This window comes from Thunnus albacares, chromosome 3 (genome assembly GCF_914725855.1).
Source record: "Thunnus albacares chromosome 3, fThuAlb1.1, whole genome shotgun sequence".
NCBI classification, from domain to species: Eukaryota; Metazoa; Chordata; class Actinopteri; order Scombriformes; family Scombridae; genus Thunnus; species Thunnus albacares.
The window spans coordinates 23,971,692-23,986,534 of NC_058108.1; the positions used below are offsets into that span (position 1 = coordinate 23,971,692).

The window sequence follows — 14,843 nt, forward strand, 5'->3', positions numbered from 1 at the left end:
TAAACCTGAACGCATCACAGCCAGACTGTTGTCAAAGGAAACGTTGCTAACCGTTCACACGGCCGTCGGCTATAGCTTGTATGTGAAGTTAAGTTTGGGTATATTTTTGTTATCAGCGACAATACTAGGGTAAGAATCACAAATTAACATCAGCTTCTTGCTCGTCGTAAATACTATCAAGCACATTAATCCTAGCGACTAAACCTGATCTAGGTTAACAATAGCTACCGTTAGGCGAACACAATGACAACCTGTTGTCTTTACATTGCCCCGGTTAACTGTCATCTGTGAGTTTTAAAGCCGGCTAGTTTGTCAATTGCAATCAGAGGTAACTAACCAGATATCACTTTGCTAACATAAATGTGCAGTAGCGATACTCAACTCACGCTGGATGTAATGTTATCGTTAGCTAAATGGACACGTTTAAGTTAGCCTTAGCTATAATGCTAGCTAACCGCAACACTATTGTTATGGCTGTTTGAATAACTGAGTTCAGTCTAAATGTATCGATTTGGATTTAAATGACCAGCTGATCTTCTCATACACTGATTAATGAATTATATGGTTTTAAAAACACATTATTGTCTCATCTTCGAACAATGGTCATTGTCAAGTACTCTGAATGACACAAACAGCAGTCACAGTAATCCTATTCATAGTGATCAGATCTGTGTGTTTCGTTGGCAGTCGTTACTTAGGTAACGTTACAGGTAAGAAGTATTTGTACTTAACTAGAGTATTTTCGTGTCATGTCTACTCCACAACATGTCAGGGAGAAATATACTTTCTATTCCACTGATAGCTAGCTGCCAGCAGTGGTGGAAAGTACATTTACACAAGTTAGTGTAAGTTACTTAAGTTCAATTTTGATTTACTCCACTACATTTCAGAGGGAAATATTGTACTTTCTACTCCACTACATTTATTTGACAGCTTTAGTTACTTTTCAGACGGAGATTTGATACAATGGATAATATAACAAGCTTTTACAATACAAAACATTATTAAAGATGAAACCAGTTGTTTCCAACCTTTTTGGCTTTTGACGTCTTACAAAAAGCAGTGTGTAGTCTGGGTCACATTTCACATGTCTATCAGTTGTTAACAGCTCCACCAAATAGTGATTTTTCCCTCTAAACTTCTCACATGGTCTCATTTCAATAAATGTTCAAATGATCCAATATTTCACCAAAAATCAAAGATTACAGATAAAGTCCAAAAGACTAAAACAGATTTCTGTACCAGAACTTTGTTTTTTCTTCTTTCCTCTTCCATTAATCATCTCACGATCACTCAGATTTATCTGGTGGCCCTTTGGAGGGGCCCAACCCCTAGGTTGGGAACCACTGGACTAAACTTGCTAACTGTATATAAAGTAGTTCAAACTAGCTCCACCTCCAGCAGCTACAACAGTAACATGCTGCTTACACACTGATGCTTCAGTATTAATAATCTAATGTTGTCATATATATTAATATATCAGTCAGTGGGACGAAATGAGTACTTTCACTTTAATAATTTAAGTGCCTTTTGGTGCAAATACTTTTAATGTACTTTTACTTAAAAAGGGTTTTTCATGAAGGACTTTTGCTTGTAAGGAGTATTTTTTCATTGTTGTATTGGTACTTTTACTTAAGTAAAGGATCTAAGTACCTTTTCCACCACTGGAGGTACTTATACTTTACTTGAGTATTTGCGTGTTATGTCTACTACACAAAATTTCAGAGACAAATGTACTTTTTACTCCACTGACAGCTACAGACACCAGTTACTTTGCAGATTAAGATTTTCATACAAAACATATCATCTTCAACTTCTGCCTTCTTATAGATTATAAAACCCCAAAGTGCTGCTATCAATAATAATATTCAATAACAGAGCTGCAGCGTTTAATCGATTAGTCAATCAACAGAAAATTGATCAGCAACTATTTTGATAATTTATTATTCATTTCAGTAATTTTTTAAAGCAAAAATGCAGAATTTTCTTTGGTTTCAGCTTTTCAAATGTGACAATGTGCATTTTTTTGTCTTGTCATTTGACAGTAAACTGGAGACATCACCGTGGCCTCTAAGAAACTGTGAACACATTTTTTCACTATTTTTACAAATAATTGCTTAATCAAGAAAATAAACTTGAGATTAATTGATAAAGAAAATAATCATTAGCTGCAGCCCTATTCAATAATATGATATATATATATATATATACGCAGCTTGTTCATGAGACACTAGAGGTTCAGAGGAATGTTGAAAATACGTGTTAATTGGCTTGTTAGACTTGTTAAGTTGTTCTGTTTGAATTTTGTTCTTCTCTGCTCATGTTTGTAGAAATTGAACATGTTTGGGTACATCTGGCAGTACGTCTACACATCCTTCCTGAGATACTGGCTGAAGTGGCTCATCAGGCAGGTTACAGGGAAATGTGAGCTGCAGAGAATCTGCTCTGGATACAAGCCAGGAGCAACCAGGACGACAAAAGCAGGTGAAGTAAATCATCTTGAATATGTCCTATTTTTGCTGCTCACTATATATATTTTTTCCACTGTTTGTATAAAGTGTTTCATCTGCCTCTTGTGTCCAATTGTAGAATACTCTCTCAAGTCATCAAAAAACAAGGTAAGAAAATCATACCATTGGCAACTGTCAGTTTTATGGCAGGTAAAAGGGATCATTTTGTTTCTAATAGCCAGGACAGTTTCAGTATTAGTTTAAAAGTAGCACTACTACCAGTATTTCTATTATTGTATGTTCAAGTTTCTTTAAATAGCTGTTAAAAGACAAAACATGTTTGCTTTAGTGCAATCAAACATTAAAAATCTTCTGAAAAGTGACAATTTGCTTGTTTTAATCTGTTTTCATATCCTTTCATATCATTGTTTGACATTGATTTGTTTGTTTTTTGATTTTGTTTTTTGACTGTAGGTCAGAAAAAGTTGTTGGTATTTTATTAGTACCTTAATAAAAAAGAAATTAAAAAATGATTAATTAATTGACAAATTACAAGGGCTCGTCATCATATTGCTGGTCTGTAATCAGTAATGAAGCAAGTCACTAATCAAAATGAAGCAGACATGAGTCTACATATGACTGCTGCATATGGAAAAATCTCTGTCCTGACAGTCTCTGTTAAGGTTTTGGGTCTGCCAGCGGTCTTTAATGGGTGGACCTGAGGTGTCTAACAGAAAGTCAGAACATCATGTAGAGCTAGAAGACTAACAGGGTTTAAACTACATGGGCCCACAGAGAAGTGTAAAAGAAACACTTGTTCAGTACCTGTCAGGCTATAGTATGTGTGGACTCTATTAAAGACCCACCCTGTGAACTTCATCAGTCTTTATCTTTCGCTACACTTGCCAGACTCTGATGAAATGACTCTCCTTGTTATTTATGATTATAGCTTGGTAAGCATTTCCCAATCAACAGTCCATACGGTGTAGAAACAGAAGTGCCTGGTCATCTGTTTCATTGTTTCGGAGGCTGACTTTGAAAAGCAATTTTTCCACTGGGGTTGACAGCTTACAGTATATTATATAGCAGCCACTGTGCCAGTTTTCTGCCTGTCTTTACTCTCATTGCTTTCTTCCTCTGTAGGTTTTAAGAGGTGCTTTGGAAACCAGAAAGGATGATTTAGAACAATGTGTGGATCAAATTATGAAAGAGAAGAATGTCAAACCCCAGAAAAGTCCCATGTAAGGTCACTTCTTATCTGTTATTTTGCTGAGTTTGCTTGTCACCTGCAGTTCTTTAATTTTCAAATAATATTCAGTCCTGAGTATTTTTCTGATTTAGTGGTTTAATTATTGGTCCAATCTTCCTTCTTTTCCAGGTTCAAGGAAAGCCTACACATCTGTTTGTTGCAGATAACAGGATACAACAGCCTGTTTATATCTGTGGAAGACTTGAGAAAGGAAATCTTCAGCTCAGAGAACCAAGAACACGAGGCCATGCTGTTGAAGGTGTGTAAAGCAGTGGCTGTAAATGTTATAGCCACATGCTTACCGTTTCATAGAACTATTATATGTCCCAGCATAAATTAGTAAAATAATATGATGTAGAATGTAGTATTTTAATATTGATTTCTAATCTGAAATGTTGTACACTATGTTAGATCACATTAGTCATTGCACCTGTCAGCTGCCAGCTTTAGTACAGCAGCAATAAAGATGCGTAACTCTGGAATGATTTGTACCTTCAGCTTTGGGACCTGTTGATGCCGACAGTCAAACTGGACTCGAGGATCACCAAACAGTGGGGAGACATCGGATTCCAAGGAGATGACCCCAAGACTGACTTCAGAGGAATGGGACTGCTGGGCCTAATCAACCTTGTGTGAGTACCCAATGAATGAGACACATATACAGTATGATAAATTACATGGCTAATACCAGCACAGAAGCAACGTGATCACCATGGATCTAGGATCATGGAAATACCTTTTTAAACATAGCTACATTCACATTAAAGGGCAACAATGAGAAATATGTTATAAAATTTGAAGTTGATGTAAAGCTCGCAAATGTTAGTGGGAAGTATTCTGTAAATGTTTTGTTGTAACGTGTACAGATGCACAGAATTTTTATAATTTAGTTTGTTTTTAAATGGGCTTAAATCTCTTTGGGGCATTCTTATCTCTGCTGCCGTGCGAAAAAGAAGCGTTAAACTAGAATTTAAAAAAGGAGAAAAAAAAAAAACCAAAGCAACAAAAAAGAAGAAATGAGTAGAAAATGCCACAGATACAGAGAGTTGAACAAGCAAGCCACAGAATGATGACCCTCAGACCAGCTTCCCAGCTGTGTGCGTTAATAGGAGGATAAGATACAGTAAAACCAAGCAAAACAAAGGTTATCAGATATATTTTCACTATAATAAATGCATACTCACATTAGTTGCTGTTTCACAGACTCATTGATGAGAGTGAAAGAACCTCCTCCTTTTTTCTGTATTTATGATTTGAACACATAACTAGTACATAACAACACTTAAAAACTGCATTTTGGAAAACCCCATGCTCTCTATGTCTAAAAATTAAACTGGACAAATCCATTGTCAATAATTTATCTGTGTGGAGCCGTCTACATGTTGCTTTTCACCTCACAGTCTCGTAGCCTATAATGTCACATACTGTCGCTTCCCTATGAAATAAAAACCGTGTCAGAATATTGTCTTTACTCTGCTTGATGGAAAAACAGGCTCTGCAGTTATCAGTCCCCCAACTGATTAAACACTGGGGAGCCCAAAGGCTACAAAGCTTAGACAACATAGATGAAATAACAGGTGAGATGTGTGCCTTTGTCAGATCATTAGAGCGTATAGCACTCACACAGATCAACTCTGACTTTATTAAGTCTACAAAAGATAAAAATATGAGGTTTTAGTGACATCTTAGCAATTCAAATAAAAAAAATCACCTTAAAAAGTAACAAGTAGCATGTTCATTTTTTTTCTCAATGGTTATGATCACTCCCAGTGAATACAGGTTTACTGGTGAACACTGACCAGCAGTGTAAGTTTAGGATCAGTACTGTAATGTTTTTGTTCTGTCACAGTTTTTTCAGTGAAAACTACACAGAAGAGGCTCGTCAGGTGTTGTCTCATGCAAACCATCCTAAACTAGGGTAAGAGACATTCTGTTGTCAATGTTGTGTCAATAGTTGGATCTTCATAAAAAATCAATGTATTATTATTGCTGCAGATCTTTTATTTCCATGTGTACACTTTTGGCACTTCATTCTTATTTTATGTTATATATTCCAGGTATTCATATGCCATAGTTGGGATCAATTTGACAGAAATGGCCTACAGCCTCATGAAGAGTGGTGCTTTGAAACCGCATTTCTACAACACAGTACTCGGCACACCTGAGCTCCAGCACTTTCATCAGCTATACTGTAAGAAAAAATCATATCACTCTTTAATATTTACACCTCTGCCGCACAAATACAAAACACCTTCTTTTAATAGAGAGTGATATAATTAATCCTTAATCCTGCTTGTTTCTCCTCTGACAGGTTACCTGGCGTATGAATTCGATAAATTCTGGGTGGCAGAAGAACCAGAAAGCATCATGGAGTTCAATCAGTACAGAGAAAAATTCCATAACATAGTCAAGACACATCTAGAGGACCCTGATGTGTCCCTCACACTCACTGACCGCACTAAAAACTAACATGATTCAGGAATAATATCCCCCCTGACCTCTCGGTGACCCCCTGATGTTGTTCGATCAGGTAGAAGGAAGCAGTGCTGCTCGTAAAAAACATAAACGAGCTGCTCGAGTCACTCACGTTCCTCAAAAATTGATAAAAGCTGTTATATTTGGTTTTGTGATTCATTAGTCATGCTCGGTTCATGTTGTTACAGTGATACTAAAGGGAAAACTAAAATATAGCACAAATCTACCACCCTATACCTCAAAAGTCAGCCATTCCAGTGGTTAATTGTCCTTCAATAAAGGGGTAATGAGAGCTGTAGTGAGGACGGGTCTGAGTGTTTAAGCACTTTCAGTGAGCAAGCAGCCAAATTGTTGCAGTTTAAAGACAGTTATAGAAAAATGGTGATTAGCCACCATATTTTTAACTGTCTTGTTTGTATTTATGTAAATGAGGCTCAGGAATTTGATATTTATGTCCAGAGACCATGGATTTAACTTGATGTAAGGAATCATTTCCATTTTCTGACGCTCCGTCGTGGTGCCGTCATCTTAAAATGTGTGCTCAGTTTAATGTTTCCCCCGCTGATGGCATTAATACAATCTGTATTATGTAATATAGGTGATGTCAAAAATGGTTATTTGCCTCTTTTTCAATATATTTGTATGTCTTAAGCCTGATATTGCATTTTCATTACCGGTAATTTTTTTTTTTTTAATGCTGTGATTTGCTTTTGAGGAAGGTATGTAATGACTAACACATCTTGCTCAAACTTAATAAATACACATTTTGATGTTTTAAAATGTGATTCGTGTCCGTGTGTGAGAAGGCGAGTGAAATAAGCAAGCAGGAAGGCTGTAAAACAAGTCAAATATATATTTAGGATTTACATAAACCATTAGTACTTATCATATAAAGGTGCACTTGTTAAGCTGCCTAAAATGTATAACAGGCAGATTTAGATTTACAGGTCTGTAAGTGCAAGCTCAACTTCTCATTATGACAAATTATAAATATAAAAAGGAGAACTATGAGTCTTTTTATACATGAATTCAGCATATTGTTGGATACAAGCATCCTTTTTCAACAAAGGATTTTGTTCTCTGTCACCAAGACAAGGACAAGAAGAATAAAACGGAAAATATCAGTTGACATTCATGAGGTTTCTTCATTGATGTGCCAACCCGTCAGTGGTTCAGGTTTCTCAGTCAGACTTTGAAACAGGAATCTCAGTTGTTGGTGTCAAACCTCTTCTTGGTGACCATCATGGCTCTCTTGATTTGCTCAAATGAGACGAACATGACGACGTTCCACGATCCCAACCTCAGAAACGAGGGCACAAATCTACAAGAGGCAAAGAAACTGATTAGATGTTTGTAGGACAGAATTAAGGCTGGACTTTGCCTGCTGATGTCGCATTGTTTATAGTGATGGAAAGCAACTAGGTACGTTTACTCAAATACTTTTTATACTTGAGTATTTCCATTTTCTGCTACTTAGTACCGCGCTACATTTCAGAGGGAAATACTTTTTTCTTCACCACATTTATTTAACAGCTGCACAAAATCTGTTACTTTTCAGGTAAAAATTTACATGAGATAATATATGATAAAATTGTAAATTACACTGCATTGTTTGAGGTTAAATTAGGTTCCCAAACTTTACATGAAATGTAAAGTACAGTGTGTACTTGTGTTTCCTTGTTTCAGATGTCTGAGTTAGCAGTTCCACCAAAGGGATATTTCCCCTTTAAACTCCTCACATGATTTCAAATAAATAAGACCGAAAGAGATAAAACCTCACAACAAAAAGAAAGAGAAAAATTCTAAAATGTAAATCCAAATTAATGTATCAGAGCTTAGTTTTTTCTTCTTTCCTACACAAATTATTGTCTCACACTTGTAAAGTGTCGATCGATCAAATAATAACAGTAAAATGCTCCGTGGTGGAAGAAGTAGTCAGATCCTTTACTTAAGTAAAAGTACTGATACAATTAAAAGTCCTGCAAGAAAATTCTACTTAAGTAACAGTACATAAGTATTATCAGCTTGATGTAGTTAAAGTATTGCAGTAAAAGTAGTGGTTTGGTCCCTTTGACTGATATATTATTATATATGACATCATTAGATTATTTATACTGAAGCATCAGTGTGTAAGCAGCATGTTACTGTTGTAGTTGCTGGAGGTGGAGCTAGTTTGAACTACTTTATATACAGTTAGCTAGTTTAGTCCAGCGGTTCCCAACCTAGGGGTCGGGCCTCTTCAAAGGGTCACCAGATAAATCTGAGGGGTCGTGCTGATTAATGGGAGGGGGAAGAAGAAAAAAACAAAGTTCTGATACACAAATCTGTTTTCAGCTTTTGGACATTGGACAACATTTTTGGGTTGTTTTGTGACATATTGGGTAATTTTCATGTCAGAGAGAGAGAGAGAGAAATTCACCCTTTGTAGAAAGCAGTCGGCCCCTCCTTAGTCATCATGGTCCAGGCGCAGTTGATCGCACTCTTGTACTGGCCCGGTGGTGAGTTCATGTACCTCGTTTTCACCACATCTACCGGGGAAGCGATCACAGTGGTAACAAAGCCGGCACCAAACGCAGACACAAAGTGGCACGGCAGATTATCTGTGGAGAGAGTTGTGGAAAAGATTTATCAACTGATACCTGAAGCGTGAAGCCTTTGTTCTTAGATGTGTTCTAATCTGCATGTCAGCAGATTATGTAATCTTGTGAATAGGGCAATATAAATGATTGAGATATGTAAATGTAATATTAATCATTACACCACGTTCTGTACCAGCATGTGTTCTGTTATCTGCTGAGGTGGAGTTGAAGGGGGGGAGAGGAGGGTGTGTGGATTTCTGCCCAATCAGCAGCTGTCTCTCTGGGATGACATTGTTTGTGTGTGTGCGTGTGTGTGTGTGTGTATGTGTGTGTAGGCTCAGGCACACATGCACGCTCGCTCACCTGACATCAGTTTGTGTCTAAGGATGGCCTCTTTGATCAGATCATATGTGACCAGCTCTGTGCAGTTGACCAGTGCGTTTCTTGTGATGTTGGGTAGTGTACCTGGAAGAAGCCATTTTCATTTAAGAGAAAATATCCAAACTGGTGCTTTACTAGTAGGTTATAAAGCATTTCTGAGTCTTTGTTTAACTGCTGTCATCATGATAATTTATTAAGAGGAATGCTTCTTTAACGGCACCTTTCCAGAGTCCACGTAAGCCCTCATTCTGGAAGATGAGTTTGTAGGCCTGCATAGTTCCATTGTAGCGACGAGCCACGCCATCCAGGTTCATCTGGGCTTGGAACCGAACCTTGACCACATCAGTAGGTTGTGCAAAGGACACTGCCATGGCGCCTGTAGTGCAGCCGGCCAGGATACGAAGCAGTACACCCGGGTCTAGAGAGGGATAGATGAAAACAACCAGTGGTGGAATATAACTTAATACTGTAATACTGTACTTAAATACAGTTTTATGTATTTATAGGAGACAGTGCACATTAATCAACATTGACTTTTTAAGAACATCGATATAAATGTGTCTCAACAGCTAATTTGCGCCCGTACTGTCGTCCCAACTCAACTTAAAATTGACAGATAAAACAGAGAGAAAAACAAGGTTTCACAACTCTTTGTCCTAACAATGTTAAACAGTACAAGCAGACAGGTATAAACACTACAAACCAGTTAGAGTTAATCAATAAAAAGATGTCGTTCATGAACGCATATCTGACTAGATTTTAACAGTGTCATTTTTTTAGGCACTTAACTCAAGTATTTTCATTTTGTGCCACTTTATACTTAAATTCCACTTTTTTTTTTTTTTTTACATTTAAGAGGTAAATATTGTACTTTTTACTCACTACATTTATTTCAGTTATTTTTCAGATCATGATTCTACACGTAAAACACATGATCAGTTTAAAAAATGTATTTATTAACTTGACATGAAATGCTGCCTACATGCTAATGAATCAGTTAGTCTTACAACAAATATATCTGATAAACATAACACTCAATGGGTTCATTTTGCATAATTATATGCATAATAATTTTGCCATTTTGCTGCTAATTCTTGTGTACTTTTACTTAGTTAAGATTTCGAATGCCGGACTTTTACTTATAAAGGAGTATTTTTACATTTTGTTATTGATCTTTGTAAAATTCATATTCCACTAGTGGGAAAAGGCACAAAATGTCTTTAACACCTGCCTGAAACTCTTGACCTTATTACACTTAATATTTACTTCATATTATATGTGCTGTGCTTTATTTACTGTACGTATATTGTAATTCTGTTTCTCCATATTGCAATTCTACCACTGCCTCATCTGTCTATACTGCACATACAGCACCTATTACATGTTTGTCTGTCCTGGAAGAGAGATCCCTCCTCCTCCTCCTCCTCCTCCTCCTCCTCTTCCTCCTCTTTCCCAATCCCCCCCCCCCTCCCCCCATGTGTTTTTGGGAGTTTTTCCTTGTCCAAATCAAAGGTCTATGGATAGAAGGTGTCGTAAATTGTGCAGATTTTAAAGCCCTCTGAGACAAATTTGTGATTTTGGGCTACATAAGTACAACTGATTGGGGTTGACATTCATCTTTCATCTAAGGATTTTTGTTAATGACAGTAGGACATTTAAATCTATAACCCAGGTATAACCTGATTTGTGAAAGCTCAGTTTATGTGTCGTTAAAAAAAAAAGAAAAGAAAAGAAACCCTGAATGTACTTAAAAAGTAACCACTTACTCTCTTTTCCACCAGTGTAGAAATCTCTGACATTGTCATAGAGGCCAATTCTAATGGAGGCGAAGCACAGTTGTCTCTGCAGCCCGGCTACCAGCCCGTTATACAGAGACCTGGGCCCCTCAGTCCGGATCATAGTGCTGATCGTCCCAAACACTCCTCTGTAGCGGATGTTTTTGGTTGCCTCCATCGCCTTCTCTCCCTGAATCTGGGGTCACAGATAGTACTCAAGGCTAAAACCAGCTTTACAGAACAAAAGTTTAAAAGGTTTTTACTAAATGATGCATCATGAAGCTACAGAAGTGTTAATGAGTGCATTGATTCATGGGGTACTGAGGTGGACTAAGTTGAAAGTCAAGCTACTCATCACACTGTGTTTCTGGAGATGGATGAACAATGATTTCCCTCTGTCTTTGTCAGTGTTGTTGAACCACATACCTGTAGTCTGACTTTGGCTGTGTCCAGAGGAAATGTGACAATATCAGCTATACAAGCTGCAGCTCCAGCACTCGCCATCTTCACCCCCAGCGGAGGGGGAACATCTGAGGGTTTAAGTCCTACCATGTTTTCCTATTTCTTGGGTTACACAGACACACATACAGAATGCATAAATCAGTGTTGAAACCACCATTTGAACATCAACCTCATATAAAAAGCATTCATCTTTATATGGACTACAGTGGTTCAACAGTCAAAGTATAGATTGATCATAAAAAAAAAAAACATAAAACACACTTACGTTGTTTGTCTAAAATTTAAGATTCCTTTGATCCTTTGTTGTTTGTGATTCAGGAAGGATTTTGATAGACCAGATTATAATCCATAAAGGGCACCACTCCACAGAAAGGAAAGATGCATCTTTTGCTCTGTACTTATATATTTTCTGGCTGGCGTCTTTATGACATCCACAGAGAGGCGTTACTGTGTACTCCTGTTCTGCCGGGTCAACTCAAAGTCCACCGACTGTCAGAAAGTCAATGTTCAATTTACCCCACAGTGCAGGCACTTTTCAGAAAAACAACAAGTTTTACTTCCCCATTCTGTGACTCTAACTTAAGTATCTTTTCATCAAAATGTTGGTATATTTTCAAACATGTCCGTATGCTAATATTAATATTTCATTTTTTTATTTTTCTGCCTTCAAATGTAATCAACACCATGTTCATGTTTACATTTGCATTCAGCACAGTGAGTAGAAATGGAAATATCAGCAGATTTTTGTCCTATTCTGTGTCCGGATTAATATTATGTAATAATTTACTTCATTAGACCAAAGTGTCTGTGCTTAACAACAGCCATCATAACAATATCAGGCAGGGTCATTGGAGGCTTGTCTTTGCTTTCAGCCAGTGACAGAACAGCTGAACAGGGAAAGCGTTCGAAGCTGATTGGCTAAATGACAGACTTTACAACCACCTCACATCACGTTGTCCTTTCACTTTTGCAGTGGAGTTACTGTATTTTGCAGTATTTGCTCATTTGTTCATATAAAACTAATCATATCATGTTGTTCATTCATGATTTCTTAATAACAGCTGTCACAGCCAGAGACTTTCCACATTTTTGGGAAAAAGGACACTAAAAAAAAGTGCTGGGTGTAAGTTGTGACGTGAGCTGGTGACTGAAGTTCACTGTGGATCAGATAAGGGCTTTGCATCACACAATGTTCGGCCTCTCAGCAGTTTGGCAGTGCTGCTCGGGCCTATTTCATAATACCGTTCCCCATACCGTTACCTACGTAACAGAATGGAAATTATGGAGAAATTAGGTGTGGTCCCACAATACTCAGTTGCCAGGTACAAGTAGCTAAAACTAATGTATTAATGCAATGAAATACCCACATGAAGGTTCTAATGTTCACTTTTTGTTACAAATGTTTTAAAGAGGCGTTGATTCAACTTTATGGTAATTTTGGAGGCTGTAGTTTGTGATGTTACTGAGATCTGTTTCTAACATTTAGGTCACTTCTTTGATATAAATACGGTGGACAAAATAAAAGAAACACCTCTCAGTATTACCCACACAAAGATAGGATTTATTACTGGGTGGGTTGTATAAGACTGAATTCGTTTTTGAATAAAGTGCATCATTATAATTAAAAAACAGGATCTAAAGCAAAAAATATGTTGAACAACAGGATGTCAATTATCCTATTTTTCACATCTTTTTTTCATTTACATTTATGTGGTAATTTTCTCCAAAATCTAGTTTTATCATCTACTCTGTTAGAGTTTTAAAGTGTTTAGATAGCTGAGTTTAGATATAGTGTAAAGATTCTGTGGTATAAATTGCTTTTGGAGTTACAGGTTTACAATAAGAGAGATGGACATGCAGATGCTGTCATGTACCATAAAGAGTATATCATGGTGGCAGGAACTAAAGTAATGTAGTCATGAAACCAAACCTGTCAATGTAGCACAATTAGATGACCTCAGTCACCCCCTATTAATGTTTCAAATACTCATTACATCGTCATAACAAAAGCCACATTTGCAAGTTATGGTGCAACCTGACAAGAGTTTCTTCATGAATAACTAATTCTTTAATTTGAGCTGATATTACATTATAATCTGTGGAGGAAAGCAAGCTTGACGATCTTGTGAGCATTTCATCCATCCGGCCCTAAAACACATTGTTTCTGATTGGTTAATCATTGATTGCTTGGCCATGTGTCTAAGAGAGGATGCATCAGCTGAATCTGCAGAACGTCCTGTTGTGAGTGAGCTCACTGAGCTGTGATTGGTCAACCTGAGCCACAACCCCAGTGTGTTTGGTCTACAGAGAGAGAGAAAGATAGAGAGAGAGAGGCCCTGTAACCAACAGAGATTTAACGCCGTTGTCCCCAGGGCAACACATTACAGCATTATGTCTCACAAACTACTGTCATTTGCTCCTGTTAAAATTTCTCCTGTGTTATTAATATATTTCTGGCCAAAAGAAATTTTAATGAGAGCAGTTGACAGTGTTGTGAATCCTTTGGGAGAAAGAATTCAGTTGCAGTTTTTTGGACTTAAACCAGATAGATGTGATTCCAGTTTTATTGCATCAGTGGTGGAGAAGTATTCTGATCCTTTCCTTGAGTAAAAATAATACTGCTACAATCTAAAAATAATCTGTGTTTGAGTAAGAGTACAAAGAATTATGGCAAATGCAAATAGTTATATATCAAAAAGTACTTTAAGAATAAAAAGTTAAAAAATACTCATTTTGCAGTAAAATGGCTCCTGTCAGTGTTACACTGTAGGCTTTTTGTTAACAATCAGTTGTCATTGGTCGAGGTGAAGAAAATTTTAACTATTGTTTTACTTCATAAACTGATCGTATGCTTTCTATGTGAAATATTAAAGGCCCCCCCGGTTAAAAATGTGTTTTTCTTCTTGTTCCTTGACTTCGATGTTTGAGACTCACTGTGCAGAATGATGCAGTTTGTTTTCATCCGTCTGCTGAAAGTGAAAAGTTTCTCTGTGCTCACTTTCAATCCAAGTTTAAGACGCATGCTTATGAGCAGGATTTGTGACATCACAACTAGTTTGGAGGACCTGTATACAACTTACACAAGTGTGATGTGTAAACTTGAAGCATCCAGTGCACTAACACTGAGAATGGACTTTAGAGTGACGTAAGAGACATCTTGTATCCAACAGTAAAACTTCTGAAATGAAACATATTTGTATATTATTAGATGTTTACATGGGAGAGGCAGTAGATGCCATTTAGAGGTTTTTTTGACAACATAATTACTTTTTTTGTGGAAAGACTATTCATTATTCCAAGGAGAGGATTTATTGTCCTAAAATGTGTCTGAAGGGGATCTTTAATCTTTAATTAATATTTTCTTCTGAAATGCAGATGAGTAGAAGTATAAAGTACTATGAAATGTAAATAGTCAAGTAAAGTTCAAGTACCTCAAACTTAGCATATTACTTGAGTAAATGTACTTTATGTC

The 14,843-nt window shown here is 37.0% G+C and overlaps 2 protein-coding genes across 4 annotated transcripts; one reads left to right on the plus strand and one right to left on the minus strand.

The window, feature by feature from the left end:
• Window positions 1-6,957, plus strand: elmod2 (ELMO/CED-12 domain containing 2). Of its 3 annotated transcripts, XM_044347167.1 has the most exons (10): window positions 4-129; window positions 688-710; window positions 2,331-2,484; window positions 2,590-2,618; window positions 3,594-3,691; window positions 3,829-3,958; window positions 4,198-4,331; window positions 5,549-5,617; window positions 5,757-5,890; window positions 6,011-6,957. In XM_044347167.1, the coding sequence occupies exons 3-10, from the start codon at window positions 2,340-2,342 to the stop codon at window positions 6,166-6,168; spliced, it is 897 nt and encodes a 298-aa protein (XP_044203102.1). In that variant the 5' UTR covers window positions 4-129; window positions 688-710; window positions 2,331-2,339; the 3' UTR covers window positions 6,169-6,957. The 3 variants fall into 3 exon arrangements, with proteins under 3 accessions (XP_044203101.1, XP_044203102.1, XP_044203103.1); XM_044347166.1 differs by lacking the exon at window positions 688-710 and having other exon boundaries at window positions 1-129; XM_044347168.1 differs by lacking the exons at window positions 4-129; window positions 688-710 and adding an exon at window positions 160-328.
• A 47-nt stretch (window positions 6,958-7,004) lies between these two features.
• On the minus strand, window positions 7,005-11,798 carry ucp1 (uncoupling protein 1). Its single transcript, XM_044347165.1, has 7 exons — window positions 11,637-11,798; window positions 11,336-11,473; window positions 10,901-11,105; window positions 9,355-9,552; window positions 9,117-9,218; window positions 8,594-8,774; window positions 7,005-7,495 (listed from the first exon to the last, which is right to left on the minus strand). The coding sequence occupies exons 2-7, from the start codon at window positions 11,459-11,461 to the stop codon at window positions 7,381-7,383; spliced, it is 927 nt and encodes a 308-aa protein (XP_044203100.1). The 5' UTR covers window positions 11,462-11,473; window positions 11,637-11,798; the 3' UTR covers window positions 7,005-7,380.
• Window positions 11,799-14,843: the final 3,045 nt, after the last annotated feature.